Source organism: Rhinolophus ferrumequinum, chromosome 15 (assembly GCF_004115265.2).
Source record: "Rhinolophus ferrumequinum isolate MPI-CBG mRhiFer1 chromosome 15, mRhiFer1_v1.p, whole genome shotgun sequence".
Taxonomy (NCBI): Eukaryota; Metazoa; Chordata; class Mammalia; order Chiroptera; family Rhinolophidae; genus Rhinolophus; species Rhinolophus ferrumequinum.
The window spans coordinates 17,595,749-17,612,515 of NC_046298.1; the positions used below are offsets into that span (position 1 = coordinate 17,595,749).

Below are 16,767 nucleotides of genomic sequence, written 5' to 3' on the forward strand. Positions count from 1 at the left end.
GAGGGTGTGAGTGTTATCTACATAACCATCCGGGGCCCTGGAACCTTCCCCAAACCCAGCCAACAGAAGTAACACTGCAGCAGCTCATCACCGAACCTATACCCTTAGCGCTCCCGCTCCCCTTCCTCGACGTGAGCTCCTCCCAATAAGGAAAGGGACCTTTGATTGGCCGGTGGTAGGCTCCTCAATCCAATTGGAAAGAGCTATTGACCCCACACCTGGTTGCGGGGGTCTGGTTTAGAAGGAGTTGAGGAGGGCATTAGAGGCCAAACTACAACTCCCAAGAAGTAGCGGGGCTATCCAGCTCTGCATATTTACGTGACTTCCTTCTCCGGGAGAGGGAGTCACGCGGTAGGCCTGTGAGAGGGCGGGGCCATCGGGCTAGTCTGCGGCGACAGTGGCCTATGGGTGGCTGGGTCCGATGGGCGCGCGGTAGGGGGCGGGGTCGGGCGCGCGGCGCGGCGCGGGAGCGCGCCGGCGGCGGCGGCGGCGGCGGCGGCGGCGGCTGTAGCGGGGTGGGGAATGTTGGCTACATCTACTGTGGTGGCTTAGGCACCAGCGACTGGCAGTGGCGGCCGCTCCTGGTGCGGTTCGGCGCGCAGCCAGCTCTTGAGTTCGGAACGGTATATTCGGCGTCGCGGTTCCCCGCCCGGAAAGTTTGTCGCGGAGCTGCGACCTCCTGGCCGGCGCGGCCCGGCATGAAGCGGCGCTGAGGAGCCGCCGCCGCCGCCGCCGCCGCCGCCGCCTGAGGAGGAGCCGCACCACCCTGGGCCACGCCGATGACTACTGCAAACTGTGGCGCCCACGACGAGCTCGACTTCAAACTCGTCTTTGGCGAGGACGGGGCGCTGGCGCCGCCGCCCCCGGGCTCGCGGCCTGCAGGTGGGTGCCGGGCCGGGCGGGACCGAGGAGGGGCGTCCGCTCTTCTTGCTCGCACGAGCTCGCCCTTTCCCTGGTCCCTTGATTGTCTGGGTTCTGGTAACCACTGTGTGTGTGTGTGTGGTCCCTTGATTGTCTGGGTTCTGGTAACCACTGTGTGTGTGTGTGTGTGTGTGTGGTGAGTGAAGAGCGAATTTAAATCGCTGAGGAGGCGTGTGGGTCGCAGCGACGTGGAAGGGGCCGCGGGCTTGGCTGGGAGCGAACTAGTGGGGAATTCGACTCCGGGACGCCTGTGGCCAGTGGTCGCCTGGGGTTTGGAGGCCGAGGATCAGTGCCGCTGCCCAAGTGGCGTCTGTTTGTCGCTGCTCTACCAGCGTGGTGCGGAGAAAATGTCCCTGTGAAGTGTAAGCGCATTTGGTTTTTCATCTGTTCTTGGTTTTTCAAAATATTTGAAAGATGTGCATTCTTGAAGTATAGGAGCTCTCTAAAATTCGTGCACATGTCTGTTAAATCTACGTTGCTGAGAGAGTAATGCTATCGTATTAAGTTCCACTTGTGCAAGTTTATGGCCCACATTTAATTCGAAGTGTAACTCATAACGGGACTGTCTGAAAACTAGGTTTCTTTTCTTGAGCAAAGTGTTTGGAAAGATTAAAAGAAAGTGGGTTGCCTTGTTCATAATTCTCCTAGAAAGTTCTGGAAGTCAATTTTGATTTTAAGCAAAAGCTCACCTCGGAAGATGTTTTAAAGGAGATTGTGAATTGGGAAGGCTGGGCACCATAATGCTTGGAGGTCAGACCAATCAGGAAATAGAAACAGGATGGCTGGGGACTTAGAGCTCTCCTGTGACCTGGTTTGGAATACTGTGGTTCATTAAGTTCACTTTCCCTATTACATATGCAGGCGAACTTCAAAAGGGAGATGGATAAGACTAATCTCTGTTTATTCTTTCCAGGTATTAGGTGAATTAGTTCATGTTCATATTGATACTCAACAGACAGTTCTGTAGAGTTGCGTTGAAAAATCTGAACGTGAGGCATAAGATTCTTTGGGCAGTATTTAGTGTTTGTCTTGAGTCCTTTTAGTCTTTATTTGTTAGATGTCTTTTTCAACATAAATAATTTATAAGTTATTTGTTGGTTGTGTTTATTTCAATTCCACTGACATCATTTGAACACCTATTATGTTGAAGGCACTGTTAGGTACTTCGTAGTGTTATGATAGATGCAAAAAGGACTGAGGTCCCTCAAGAAGGTGGGAAATGGGGGGGGAGGGCACATAACCCAAATAACTATGTTACTGGGCAGAGGAGTATGGTATCATCGTGTAAATAGAGATTTCATCTACATCCAAAATATTGCGTAACATTTAAAACCTATGAAAACATCTTTTAAAGAAATGATTTTTGCCTCAAAAGCCCCCCAAACCATTTTGATGTTAAAATGGGTCTAGACGGAGTTAAGGTTTGAAATTTGATTTATAACTGAAATTCCCAAAGTTAAACTTGGGCAGTTTTATTTGTGACAAAAAGTTCACTTTAAAATATTCTAGTAGCTATTTTTTTAAAGTTTTTTTTTTTTAATTAAGGTGAACTACACATGACATAAACCATTTTAAAGTGAATGACTCAGTGGCATTTAGTGCATTCACAATGTTGTGCAACCACTGCTTATATCTAGTTCCAAAACATTTTCATCACCCAAAAAAGGAAACCCCGCACCCATTAAGCAGTTGCTCCTCGTTCTCCCTGGTCCCTTCCCACTCCCTGCAGCCCAGTCTCCAAACCTGGGATCTGTCTATGGATTTATTTATTCTGGATATTTCATATAAATGGAATCATATACATGTGTGACCTTTTGTGTCTGGCTTCTTTCATTTAGCATAGTTTTTTTGTGTGTGATTCAACCATATTGTAGAACATATCAGTACTTCATTACTTTTTATGGCTGAATAATATTCTGTTGTATATATTTCCTAATTTGTTTATCCATTCATCCATTGATGGACATTTGAGCTGTTTCTACCTTTTGGCTATTGTGAATAGTGCTGCTGTGAACACCTAATAGCTAATTTTTAAATTCAGTTGAGAAGGATATGTTATATATTCAAAGCCAAAGTTTCACAATTATTGGTTTACAAAATTAGTTTCCATTTTAATAAGCATAATTATGTTTGTAGTTTGAAGGAACTAAGTGGATTAACTGACATGGTTTTAGGATAATAAGATGCAGTAAAATGGGCCATGAGGATAAAACTGGTTGGTAGAATTCAGGTCAGTATTGGGTTATATCAATGTTTTTACATGTTTTTTGGCTTTCCTTCCTTATTGGAATGGAAGTTCTGTAAGAGCAGGGATAATAGCATCTACATATCTTGTTCGTACTTGTGCCTAGCACAGTACCTTTAACATAGGCACCCAATATTTGTTGAATTAATGAATAAATTCTGCTTAAGTTTTGAGTCAGTGCTCACTTTTTTAAGGGTGGTAGAGGAAGTTGATGAGACTTGTTTTAGTTCTTTGGTTTTTATTGGTCAGATCCAGAAGGCAGCAGATATTGGTAATTTTGGGCTGCAGTTTTTCCATCTCTAAAGATTTGAGAGTACTCGTATCACATCTAAATTTCCATACAGAAGATTTTTGACATGTATTTGGGGACGAGGGGGTTAGAGGATGGAGACCGAGGATAAGCCAAGGGGCTGATTAGGGAATGTCCTAAACAGGCTTGTTAAAGTACAAATTAGATGATTTGATGATTTGACACTTGTTAATGTCAGATATTGTGACTGACTTTTTAAAATTATTGCTTACTGAGGTGTTTTGAAATTTTTCCTACTGAGGAAAATTTAAGACCCTAGTGTCTTTACCTTTTTTATTTTTTACTATGAGGACAATGCTAGCTTTGATTTTTCCATTTAATAATGAATCAAACTATTTTGTTTAAACTTTGTTTTACTACCTAGCTTCAAAATGAGGATATACCTCAATAGTAAATAGAGAATTTAAAATTGGCAGTTATTTAATGTAGTGTATTAACATAATTTGCCATTGTAAAGGGCAAGTTCTGGTGCTCTGTTTTAGTGTACTGATTGTATATCTCTAGTAGTTTGATGTTATAATAATTTTTACTTTTCAAATTCAAAGTTTCATTCTCAGGGTTTGCTCATTACTAAATATTGACTTTTTAGTCCTGAATGAGAGTCACTGGGAGGAGTGTGTGCTGTACTGTGTGTAGTATCTTATCTACTGGCACTTTTTAAAAGGGAAGAAATAAGTTACGTACAATATGTATTTTTGTAATAAATTTACTTTATGATAAAATGTGTGTAATTTTGTCAGTATCACTTTAATACCCAACTTTTTCATACGTGCAGTTGAGGAACTTTTCCTAGATCATTGTCTAGTCTTTAATTTGTAGGTTTTTACTTTGTTTAGTGCTTGGAGATCTGATTCATGTGTATTGACTGTCTTAGATAATTTTATTTTCTCACTTTTCAGTTTTTATTGATAATTTTTACTCAATATTTTTGTTTAATCTTATATTAAATGAGATAATGTATCTAAAGCTCTTGGCACAATCGTTGGTCCAGTGGTGCTTATTAGTGGTGGTAGTTTACATTTCTTAAAAAAAAAAACAAAACCCCAAAAACTGATGATAGGTTATTTTTCACTTCCTCCTCTTTCCTAGACCCTTTCCCTATACTAAACTTAAACATACTAAAGACCCAGTCATTTAAACCTTACTTAGATGAGTTGGAATGTGTGTCGTAGACATTTTTATTTTATCCTCTTAATTCTATTATTCTTTTCAATTTTACCGCTTTTCTTATACCTTACTAAATATAAGTACTGAAGGTCATTCACTTTTAATTGTTTTTCTGCTTTCTTGAATTAAGTTGTTACTGACTCAGAATGGTGTGAAAGATGGTTGATTTGCTACCCATGTTAAGTATAATTAGATATTTAAGTCAGTATGAAAAAAGGGAAGTTGTATGGTTTTCTGTAGAAATTTAATGGTGTGCTTGTATAGCACATTAGATTAGGTGCTGTAAAGGAGGATTTGGTTATTGCTGAGCCTTATTTTCATGCCACAGGTCAGCTTTTCCTTTAGACTTGAATGCAATGAGAATTATGTATTAGGTAACTGAGTCAATGATAAACATTTCACTATTTAACTTGGAAGAATAATTTAATATTCTGTTTCTTTGACACTTTTCCAGGTAGGGTAGGGAGAGGATGGTCCTGGAGGTATTAGCAGAATTTTGTGAGGGAGATTAGTGAATAAATGTGTTTTAGTGAGTATGGGAAAAATTGAGGAAAAAAATTCCATGTCATATTGTTCTGTTAAAACTTATCGTTTTAAGAGTATTTGCTATGCCTGCATTTTCTTAGGTTTTCCCATTTGCCAATACAGAAGGGATATTTTGGCATAAATTCTAAACTAATAGCAGAGGTAATAGTGTAGTAGTTTTATTAGATGATACAAAAATTAAAACTTGGACATTATGCACATGACCAAGAAATCGTGGGGGCTCAGTACTGTGTCTTAAGCATTTAAAGGCATTTAAAATAGTAATTTAGGGGACGTTGTAGAATCAACTTCTTATGACTTGCTTTTCTGTGGCGTGCAATGAACTTTGCCTAAAATTATACAGGTATGTATTTTTATTGAAGGCATACCTCCAAACTCTGATTATGAGATTTTGCTCTATATTTATTTTTTCAATGAAGTGTGATCATAAGGATATTTTTGTAGAATTCGTTTTTCTGCAGAGAAAGTGATAAATAAAATACTGATATATAAAATGGAAACCTTTTAAAAGCAGACAATGAGTTGTGATACGGATTGTGAAGTTTAATGTGTCCTTTACTTTCCTTCTTAGTATTGAGTAGTTGATGATTCAATATAGTGAAGTTTTATTTTAAATAAGAGGTGGGGTTGAGGAAGCCATAATACAGTGAAGTCAACTGCAATACTCTTAAGAGATAGGAAACCTGAGTAGATTGAGCCTCATTTGATAGTAAGTGGTAGTTTGCTCACAGCAGTAACATAAATAAGGGAGGTGTTGTCTAAAGCTGTCCTGGTGGGTCAGGGGAGTAGACACAGCCGACTTGGCAGTAAGCCTGGCTTCTAAAACAAAATCCAAGTCATCAAATTTGCCCAGGCATGCCATATGAGGTTCAAGTAACAGTGGAATTTAAGAGGAGTGAGTTTGTTCAGGGAGGCTTAGGAGAGTCACAAGCAGGAGCAAGCTTTTTTAACAGCCATAATTTTAACTCAAACATAGCATGGGTCTGCATATATTTCAGCATTTCTGATAATGTTTATATAATTATACTGTGTGACTCTCACCTGTTTGCCTGAATTCGGTAAACTTTAGAAGAGAGGAACAGTTGGACCTCTTAAGATTTGTAATATGGTCTATGAATTGTCTTTGAATTGATAGCTGAAATTGAATCATTGGGACAGTTCTAGTTAACATACTGGTATTCCTGGGTATAAGGGAACTCCGTGTCTGAAAGCCTGAAAACCCCGGGTACACGGGAGAAGTAACTTGAAGGCTTCATTTTCCTACAAAATGTACAGTTTCAATATGTCTTATATTACAGAAGCAGGTGAGAGTTTTAATGTTTTAAAATATGCTTTCAGTGTCTTAAAATAAATTTTTATGTTTCCTAACTTTGTGTTACATTTTCATCAGCTTTGGTGTTTATTTTAATTAAAAAATTGGTAGGATTATGTCAGCTTTGAAATTACAACTTTTTTCCAGTAATGTAGATTTGTGTCATATTAAAAATATTTCTAAAAGAATTTTTTTTTCCATCAAGGTAGTCATTAGCCAGAACACTTAAGTGGACAGTTTGTGAGTTGTACTTAAATGTAAACATTTTTCAATATTGCTTTAAAATAAAAAGGGTTGTTAAACAAAAATGGCATTCAGAATAAAATGACATTCAAAAATTGCTGAAGCTGGATAATGGGTATGTGGGAATTCATTATAGTAGTCTCTGTACTTTTGTGTATGTTTTAAAATTTCCATAATAAAGTTTTTAAAAATGACGTTCAAAAATTCGTCAAGCTCTTAAAGGTGCTAGATTAGAATAGGAAAAATGCTCACTTTAAAAAATAACATTGTGAAGTTAATAGGATTTGCTGTTGCATATAATTTTAAACTGGTTTAACAAATAAAATAAAAATTAGTTGTGGTATGTCTGATTTAGAAAACACATTTCTCTCTGGGTAGTATTAGCAATAGGGTGGTGAGGTGAGTTAGTGGTGCACATAAATAGGAAGTAGACTAAACTTAATGATATTTATGTATTTTTTAATTTTTAAAGTATTTCTAAGCAGTAATTATATAGGGTCAGAAAAATTCACTTATTGTTTAGCAATTTAAAGACTTGAAATTATTTTTAAAAATTTAAATGTTTGGTCATGTTACTTGTATTCATCAGTCTAATATTTATTGAGAATTGTCAATTCACTTGAACTTTTAAATTTATGATGAAATGAAAGTGGAGAATCTAGTCTTAATTTTAAGACTAGATTTTTAATCTTACTATATAATTGGTAGATATTAACTCACAAAAAAGACATAAACTCTTTTGATTTGTGAACATTTCAGAGCAAACAAGTTCTGAAATTTGTATCTTATATTTTGCCATTTGTGAGATCATGTTGTGAATACTAAAGGAATACAAGTTTTAACTTGTCCTTTATTTAAGGAAAGTCTTTGGGGACAATAAAGCATTTAGAAAGTTTTATCTAAATGTTACTTTTAATTTTTTATTGCAACATAAGAAATTAAGGAAACTTGATATTTCCTCTGCTAGCAACACTTATTTATAGTTTTCCTTTCAGTGAAGTTTCTTCAATTAAAAATGACATTCAGAAAAAAATGACATTCAGAAATTATTGAAGTTAGATGATAATATATGGGGACTCATTCATTATACTATACTTTCTGAATTTGAAAATTTTCATAATACAAAGTTTTGAAACCTTTTTACCAAGATACAGCGTAAGAGCTACTTAACATTTCAACCTAGCACAAGCATACATGTTTATACACATAGAACTGAGATAGAAGTTTCAGATAAAACAGCATTTACCTTTACGCTATGACATTACTCTGACATTTTCTTTTTCATGATATTGAAAAATTGGTCATGACTCACTAACATCAGTTTGAAAAACAGCTCTAAGAAACGGTTTCATAATTCTGATTATATTAAAACTGGTCATTGAGATGTTCTTGTTATTCAAACCATATTTCCCCTATCTGCAGTTCTTTAATACATTGTTTTAAAAATATTTTTTTTATTGAATTAGCTTATTGCTGACTTTTATTAGGTTAAGTGATTGCTAAATTTTGCTGCTTCCTGAAAATGTGTTGTATCTCCGTGGCCAAAGTCCAGTCTTGGTCTCCTCCTGTTTGGATTTGTGTAATTTTCTATTCATATTTTATTCCCCCAAATTCAGTTTTGAAAGTCATAGGTAAGGTTATCTTCTATTTCTGCTCATTTGCATCTGTAACCTGCTTCCTCATTGGTCTTCCTCATTGTACTCCACCTGTTTTATATCCCTCACTCTGTACGTTAGTGTCAAGTTCATCATCTTTAATTTTATTCATTTTTTTTTTCAGTCCCAATGTAAAACCTTTCCCTGCAACCATTTGTCTGGACTGCCTCTGCAATCCACATGTTGTTTCATAGTCTTTTTCTATTGTGAGGCAATCTTGAAACATGATTTTGAGGTAGTACTGAACTCCAGGTCTGGGTTCTAGATTTGTGTCTATTGCTGATTGTGATATTGCTAAGAAGCACGGAGGAATATTTTCAGGCTAATTCAGTCCTTTCATTTTATCAGAGGAAATTGAGGTTCAAGTTGACTGTCCCAGGGTCATTTAACTAGTTAGTTTCAAAACAGACACCCAGGACCTCTGACTCCCTGGCCTTTGTTCTTCTCCACTAAATTGCTGAATTTATGCTTGAAAATCCTAGTTTTTCACAGCCTATATTCATTTTTCTAACTGTTTCTTTTTTGTTTGTATACTGTTAGGTAAATACTTAATTCAGTGTTACTGAGTACCTATTATGTGCAGGTATTTTAATATACATTATCTTCAAGTCTTGTGATAACCTGAAGAGGTAGGTATTTCTATTTTATACCTGAGGAATCATAAATGCAGAGAGAATTGACTATCTAGAAAGTAGAAGAGTTGGTATTTGAACCTTGGTTTTCAGACTTGGGGCTCTTTCTACTATGCCTTTTGCCTCTCTACTCCCAATAAGAATTTAGTACAGAAATATTCAATTTTTCCTTTGGTGAAACCAATACTTAACATGTATAACAAACACATGGAATCAAACATATCTGAGCCAGGGCTTACAAGTTACACATGTGTTCCTGTGACTAGATTTTCTGCTTTTGGCTCAAAATGGCTGTTTGAGGGATGCCTCTTACTCCTTGCCTGCTATAGAAAAATTTAAATAACAGTGATACAGCCAGGCCCGTAGAGGATACTGTACATCTAACTGTTTTAGGCCCACATTTGGCTCTTTGGGGCCTCTTCTCTGCTTCCTTGTGGATATGGAGGTAAAATGGTTATGTAGTTTGAGGTTTTAAGAACTAAGGAGTTGGCCTTTCTCATTGGCAACTCCCTCTCAAGTTGTGCTGTGTAGCATCTGATTTGTGACCTTGGCAGGTTATTTTGCACTTCAGATTTAAAATTTAAAGCATTTTTTTAGATTTGTCATCAAAATTGCCCTAAGCCTAAATGAGGGGAAAGTTCAGAATTTTAAAAATGCTAAATTACTTGTTAGGGCAGTTTTTTTTTTTTTTTTTTTTTTTTAAACATTTTGCTTTCACATGCTCCAAAAGATAAATGAGTACTGTTTATTTCTTGGTTGAATTTGGAACCCAAGTAAAACTGCTCTACCTTCTATAGCCACTAACACTGACACACATTTTTTTTCCTTGATATTTTGATCAATTTGCCATCAGTCACTTATTTTTATCTCCCAAGATCAGTATTACTTGTTGGGCTTCTCTTTGTCTACTACCTATTTCTTTTTACACACACCCAGTTGTCTCTGAGCTTTACCAGAACTCTCCTTTTCAGAGCAAAGGCAAGAAGTCTCTTTTGGTATGCTACCTAGTAAATGTTGACTGATCACTGTTTTGAAACTTTTGTTGATTTTTTATCATCTGATCACTATTAGAAAGAAATAGTAATACATACTTTAAGTTTTCTGGTTTAAACAGATGCAAACAGTTACATTTGGGGTTGACATTTGGTAGGAGAAGGGAAAAAGACACAAACACTGGCTTCACGTGGCTCTTTAAAAGTGAGGAAGGATTTTTCCAGAAGCCTATAGCAAACTTAACCTCTCATTTCATTTACCAAAATTGGGTTACTTTCCCTTTCCTAAATTAGTCACTGGTAAAGACTGATGGAATTATTCTTAGCCACCCAGGCCCATCCCTTGGCTTGAGATGTGGTTGGCTTACCCTGAAGCATATGGCTACGTGGAAAAGGAGTGAATACATGGAAGAAAATCTGTTAGGGAGGAAGGAGAAAATAGATGCTGGGAGGGTGTGGTGGTGGTGGTGGTGGTGGTGTGTGTGTGTGTGTGTGTGTGTGTGTGTGTGTGTGTGTGTAATCAGCCAACAGAATCCTTGGCACTTACCGTGTTTCCCCGAAAAGAAGACCTAGCCGGACAATCAGCTCTAATGTGTCTTTTGGAGCAAAACTTAATAAAAGACCCGGTCTTATTTTCCTATAATATAATACCAAATATAATGTAATGTAACGTGTAACATAATATAATAACGTCTTACATAATATAAGACCGGGTCTTATATTAATTTTTGCTCCAAAAGACGCATTAGAGCCGATTGTCCGGCTAGGTCTTATTTTCGGGGAAACATGGTACTATCCACAGTATGCTGCCAATTGAGAGACTTTAAAATGTAAATGCTGCTTATACTATGCAATTACTTTTTCTGGCACTGGCTTTTTCTCTTACGGTGTAAAAGTTCTTGGGGGTGGAAATGGGAGTCTAAGTGCAGAGAAAGTCAGAGGATGAGGTGTGGCTAGTAGATTTCTATGACTAGTGAGCTTGGTGTCTGGTGAGTGGGAGATAGGGGACACCAGATCTGTGTTCCTTGTATGGTTCAAGTGGAATCAGATGATCGTGCAGACATACAGAAGCATACAGAGTCAGCTAGTAAAGCCAATCCTGATTTTTCAAAATAGAAAGAATAAAGTATTTTTAAAATGCTTTTTAAAGTGTTTTATTTTACTCTTTCCCTTTAAGGCTAGTCCAAAAAGAACTAGTATTTGTTAAATGATAAAATAGAAAGATATGCACTGGGAGACCAGGCAGGAACATCGTATAAAAATCTGACTAGCTGAGAAGGAAGTGACCTCAAGACTGTTAGCTGAGTGAACATACTAAGCCATTTAATCTTTTCATAAAATTTATTGTGTCAATTTTTTGGAGTTGACATGTAAATAATACAGGTACAGAGAAAGCATAAATGAAAAAGAGCATAAATGAAAAAGAGCTTAACTTTGAGAAATCAGAAAAGAGGTCACAATTGAACTGAATCCAGTAGAATGAGTTTCCTAGGTAGACAAGGTAGGAAATAACATTTCAGATCCATTGATGACCACAACCAAAGACACAAGTTAGCACAGTCCTTTAATTGGAAAGGTTATAAAGATCAAATTATAGTATCCAGATGTGGCTGGAGATGGAGAGCCTATTATGCTGTAGTGAGGAGTTTGGATTTTAGACTGAAGACAGCAGGGAGCCATTGAAGGATTCCAAACTGGGCAGGAATGTCAGATTTGTGGATTAGATCACTCTGCTACACTGTTGATAATGGATTGAGTAAGGCAGAAATGGAGATGGGGGCAAATGTATCTGAGAAATGATAAATAAAGGCAGAGGAGTAGAGATGACAAGGTGGGAATAAAGCTGAGATAGATTTAGAGGAAAGAAATCAGTAGTACCTGGTATTGATTGAGTAAGGAGAGGAAGGAGGCTAGGATTATCTCTATTTTTCTGGTTTGGTCAATTGTGGCAGGAGAAGCAAGTTTGGAGGTGAGGAGAGGGAGAAGATTGAATTTAACCAAGTGTGTGTCAGGCACTGTGAAAAGTCTGGGAGATGTATATATCATTTTACTAGAATGATAAAGCGTGTAGAGGAGTAGACAAAGTAAAAGGGAGAGTTTGGGCTTCTGAGGGGTGTAAATTGTGGAAAGGTGACTAGGAAGTGTGTGATAAATAAGGGTTGTTTAGTACGATTTGTTATGCAGATAAGTGTGGTTCTCCTTTTTCTGGTTCTAGGGAGGGAACACCTTTATAAATGGAAATTTATATCACCTTTATGGAGGGAAATTTATGCCCTGCTTTTAAGCAGAAAGGGAGAGAGTAGAGAGTTCTTCTGTGTCTGCTATTTTTTAGTTGCCTTCAGCTCAAATAATCCTTATGCCAAAGTGGCATGTTTTGATGTGGCATATTCTGATCCCCTTCAAAAATAAGCTGTACTTATTTAAAGTGTACATTTTGATAAGTTTTGACACATGTATATCTATGAAGCTTTCACCACATTCAAGATAGTGAACATATCCATTACTCCTCAAAGTTTCCATGTAAACATTCCCTCCCACTCACCTTTCCTCTTTACCCAATCACTGAAATCACTATAGAAAACATACAAATGGAATCATGAAATATATACTCTTTTTTGGTCTGGCTTCTTTCATTTGGCATTATTTTGAGATTCATCCATGTAATGAGGTTATTAATTTTTATTGGAGAGTTGTTTCCATTGTATACATATACCACAATTTGTTTATCCATTCACCTCTTGGTGGATTTTTAGATTGTTTCCAGGTTTTCACCATTATAAATAAGGCTGCTGTGAGCATTCATACATAAAGGGCTGTGTGTGGACACATTTCTTTTACCCTTGGATAAGTACCTAGAAATGAAATGATTGGCTTATATGGTAAGTATAAGTTTAACTTTTTGAGAAAGGGGCAGAATTTTCCAAAGTGGATGTATCATTTTACATTCCTACTAGCAGTGGAAATATACATTTCCACATCCTCACCATTTTGTATGGTCAGTCTTTTTAATTTTAGGCATTCTAATAGGTATGTAGTAGTATCTCCTTATGGATTTATTTTATATTTCCCTAATGACTAATGCTGTTGAGCATATTTTTTGCCATCTGTGTATCTTTTTTGGCGAAGTGTCTGTTTAAGTCTTTTGCCTATTTAAAAAAGCTTTCTATTTTGAAATACTTATATAGTCACAGAAAGTTAAAAAAATATATAGAAGGGAGGTTTTGGGTATCCTTCACTCGGTTTCCCCTAATATCATCTTGCATAACTATAGTATAATACCAAGACCAGGAAAATGACATTGGTACAATCTACCAAACTTCTTCAGATGTCACACACTCGTGTGTGTGTGTGTGTGTGTGTGTGTGTGTGTGTGTGTAGAGTTCTGTGCAATTTTATCATGTGTCGATTGCTGTAACCATCGCCACAGTCAAGATACAGAACTGTTCCATTACCAAAAAGTTCCATCTCACTAACCCCTTTATGGTCACATCCACTTCCCTCACTCCTCCCTGCCCCAATCTCTAATTCCTGGCAACCACTAATCTGTTCTCCATCTCCATAATTTATTTCAAGAAAATGTCATATAAATTGAGTCATATAATATTTAACCTTTTAAGGTTGGCTTTTATCACTCAGTATAGGTCCCTGGCGAGCCTTCCAAGTTGGTGCGTATAGTAAGTTTGTTCCTTTTAATTAGTGAATAATATTCCATGATATGGATATATTACAATTTTGTTTAACCTTTTGCCCGTTGAAGGACATTTGGTTATTTCCAAATGAATAAAGTTGCTGTGAACATTTGTGTATAAGTTTTTGTGTGAATAAGTTTATTTCTTTGGTTATAATTTCCCAGAAGTGCAGTTGCCTTCCAACCTCCGATAGGTGAGTTTAGTTCTATAAGAAACTGTCAAATTTTTACATTCCCACCAGCAGTGCATAGATTGCCCAGTTTCTCCGCATCTTAGGCTTATTTGATATTATCACTATTTCTTATTTTAGCCATTCTGATGGTGTTTAGTGGTATCGCATTATGGTTTTAATTTAATTTCCCTAATGACTAATATTAAGCGTTTTTTAAAGCACCTGTATATCAGTTTTAGTCAAGTGTTTGTTCAAGTCTTTACCTCTTTTAAATTTGGATTGTTTTCTTATTGTTGAGTTTTGAGAGTTCTTTCCTTTTAGACACAAGTCCTTTATCAGATACATGCTTTGCATAGAGTTTCTCCCAGTCTATGGCTTGTCTTTTTGTTTTTATTACTTTTTATTATTTTTTTTTTGTTAAAATTTTTTGTTTTTTTAATTGGGGAAAGGGAACAGGACTTTATTGGGGAACAGTGTGTACTTCCAGGACTTTTTCCAAGTCAAGTTGTTGTCCTTTCAGTCTTAGTTGTGGAGGGCGCAGCTCAGCTCCAGGTCCAGTTGCTGTTGTTAGTTGCAGGGGGCGCAAGGGACTCGAGGAATCGAACTGGCAACCTTGTGGTTGAGAGTCCACTGGCCCATGTGGGAATCGAACCGGCAGCCTTTGGCATTAGGAGCATGGAGCTGTAACCACCTGAGCCACCGGGCCGGCCCTATGGCTTGTCTTTTTAGTAACAATGTCTTTTGCAGAAGTTTTTAGTTTTGATGAAGTTTGATTTATCAATTTGCTCTTTCATGGATTGTGCTTTTGATGTTGTATCTAAGAAATCTTTGCCTAAACTTAAGTTCACAAAGATTTTCTCCTCAGTTTTCTTTTGGAGGTTTTAGTTTTCAGTTTTACATTTAGGTCTATATTCTGTTTTGAGTTAACTTTTTTGTAAATGATGTAAGGTACGGTCCCACGTACATTGTTTTTACATGTGGATATCCAGTTCTTCCAGCTAAGTTGAAAAGGCTATCCTTTCTCTACTGCATTGCCTTTGCACCTTTGTCAAAAACCAGTTGACTATATATGTGAATGTGAGTTTACTTTTGGACTCTGTTCTGTTTTGAGCTATGTTTGTTCTTTACTGATACTACAGTATCATGATTACTGTACCTTTATAATAACTCTTAAAATCAGATAGTGTCACTTTTTCAACTGTGTTCTTTATCAAATTGTTTTGGCTATTCTAAATCCTTGGATTTTTTAAATATAAATTTTAGAATCAGCTTGCCAATTTCTACCAAAAAGCCTACTGGAATTTTGATTAGGATTGTAGTGAATCTGTGTACCAGTTTTGGGAGAACTGGTATCTTGCCAGTATTGAGTCTTCTATGAATAAAACGTCTTTTTCCATTTACTTTATTATTCTATTATAGATCACTATGATTATTTAATTTCAGCAATATTTTGTAGTTTTCAGTGTACAGGTCTTTTAAACATCCATGTACAAAGTTTTGTATGTGGACATGTTTTCATTTCTCTTGGGTGTCTAAGAGTAGAATTGTTGGATCATATGTTAATTCCATGTTTAACTTTTTGAGGAGCTGCCAAACTGTTTTCCACACTAGCTACACCATTTTTACATTCCCATTAGCAATGTATGAAAGTCCCAGTTTCTCCACATCCTTGCTAATTCTTGTTATTTTTCATTTTCAGTCTCTCACTGTGGTTTTGATTTGCTTTTCCCTAATGACTAATGATGTTGAGTATCATTTCATGTGTTTACTGGCTATTTGTATATCTTCTTGGGAAAAAAGTGTATTCAAGTCCTAAAAATAGTCCCATTTTAAAATTAGGTTGTTTGTCTTTTTGTTGTTGAGTTGTAAGAGTTCTTATATATTTTGAATACTTTTTTGAGGTTATGTCATACGCTTGTAATACAGTACATTCTTTTCACATTGTGTGCATTCCAAACTTCTGGTTGATTTTTTAAAATTTGCATACATTAAAGTTCATTTTTTGTGATGTACAGTTCTGTAGGTTTTGACAAATGCATAGAGTTATGTATTCTTTATGCCAGTACCATACAGAACAGTTCCATCATTTTAAAAATTCTGCCAGCGGCTCCCTTTGTAGTCACCCATTCCTTGTTCCTTTTGTGTCCGGTTGCTTTGTTTTGGCGGTCTGAGTTGTGCATTGTAGGATGTTTAGCAGCCTCTGGGCCTCTACTTGCTGTATGCCAGCAGTACTCCTCCAGATGTGACAACCAGAAACTTCTCCAGACATTGTCAAATGTTCCCTGAGAGCAAAATTGCCCCCCTAAATTGAGAACCAGTGTTTTAGAGGAAGAAGGAGAGAGAAGACTAATGAAGAACTCAGATTTTAGGGAAGCTTTTTAAAGGAAATGACAGATTGAAGGAAGTAGCCAGTGGAGAGAAGAGGAATGTTGAAGCCATTAAAGAGAAGATAACTGATGGAACTAGGGAATGGAATTTAGATGGAATGATTAGCTTAAATTTATATGGGAGACGTCACCTTTTTTTTCCCTGAGAAAGGAAGACATGAAAAGGATAGATGTAGATATTTATAGAGATACTTACATTTTTGAGGAAGGTATAGGAGATAGTAGCTCTCTGCATCTTTGTCAGGTAGGATCAAGATTCCTTGCTAACTGGGGTGTCACTACAGTTACTGCCAGAGAAGTAGTATCCTTAAGGGAACCAGCATTAAATTAGAGAGAGAGGAATGGAGGGAGTCTCCTGTTAAAGATTGAGAGCTGACAGGAGTTGGTGGGAGGTGTCACCCCAGGGGACAAGTGCAGAGTAGTAAGGGATTAAGTGAAGAAACTATCTAAAAGCGAAGAAACTATCTAAAAGAGAGTGCTACGTAAGTTTGGGAGA

General features: G+C 37.1%; 1 protein-coding gene across 3 annotated transcripts in view; it reads left to right on the forward strand.

Annotated features, from left to right (window-relative positions):
- The first annotated feature begins 481 nt into the window (after positions 1-481).
- Positions 482-16,767, forward strand: part of NFATC3 (nuclear factor of activated T cells 3) — a 97,277-nt gene continuing 80,991 nt past the window's right edge. For all 3 annotated transcript variants that reach the window (XM_033129119.1, XM_033129121.1, XM_033129120.1), the window contains exon 1: positions 482-882. In XM_033129119.1, the coding sequence (XP_032985010.1) occupies positions 780-882 (103 nt within the window). In that variant the 5' untranslated portion in view covers positions 482-779. The remainder of the gene's footprint in view (positions 883-16,767) is intronic.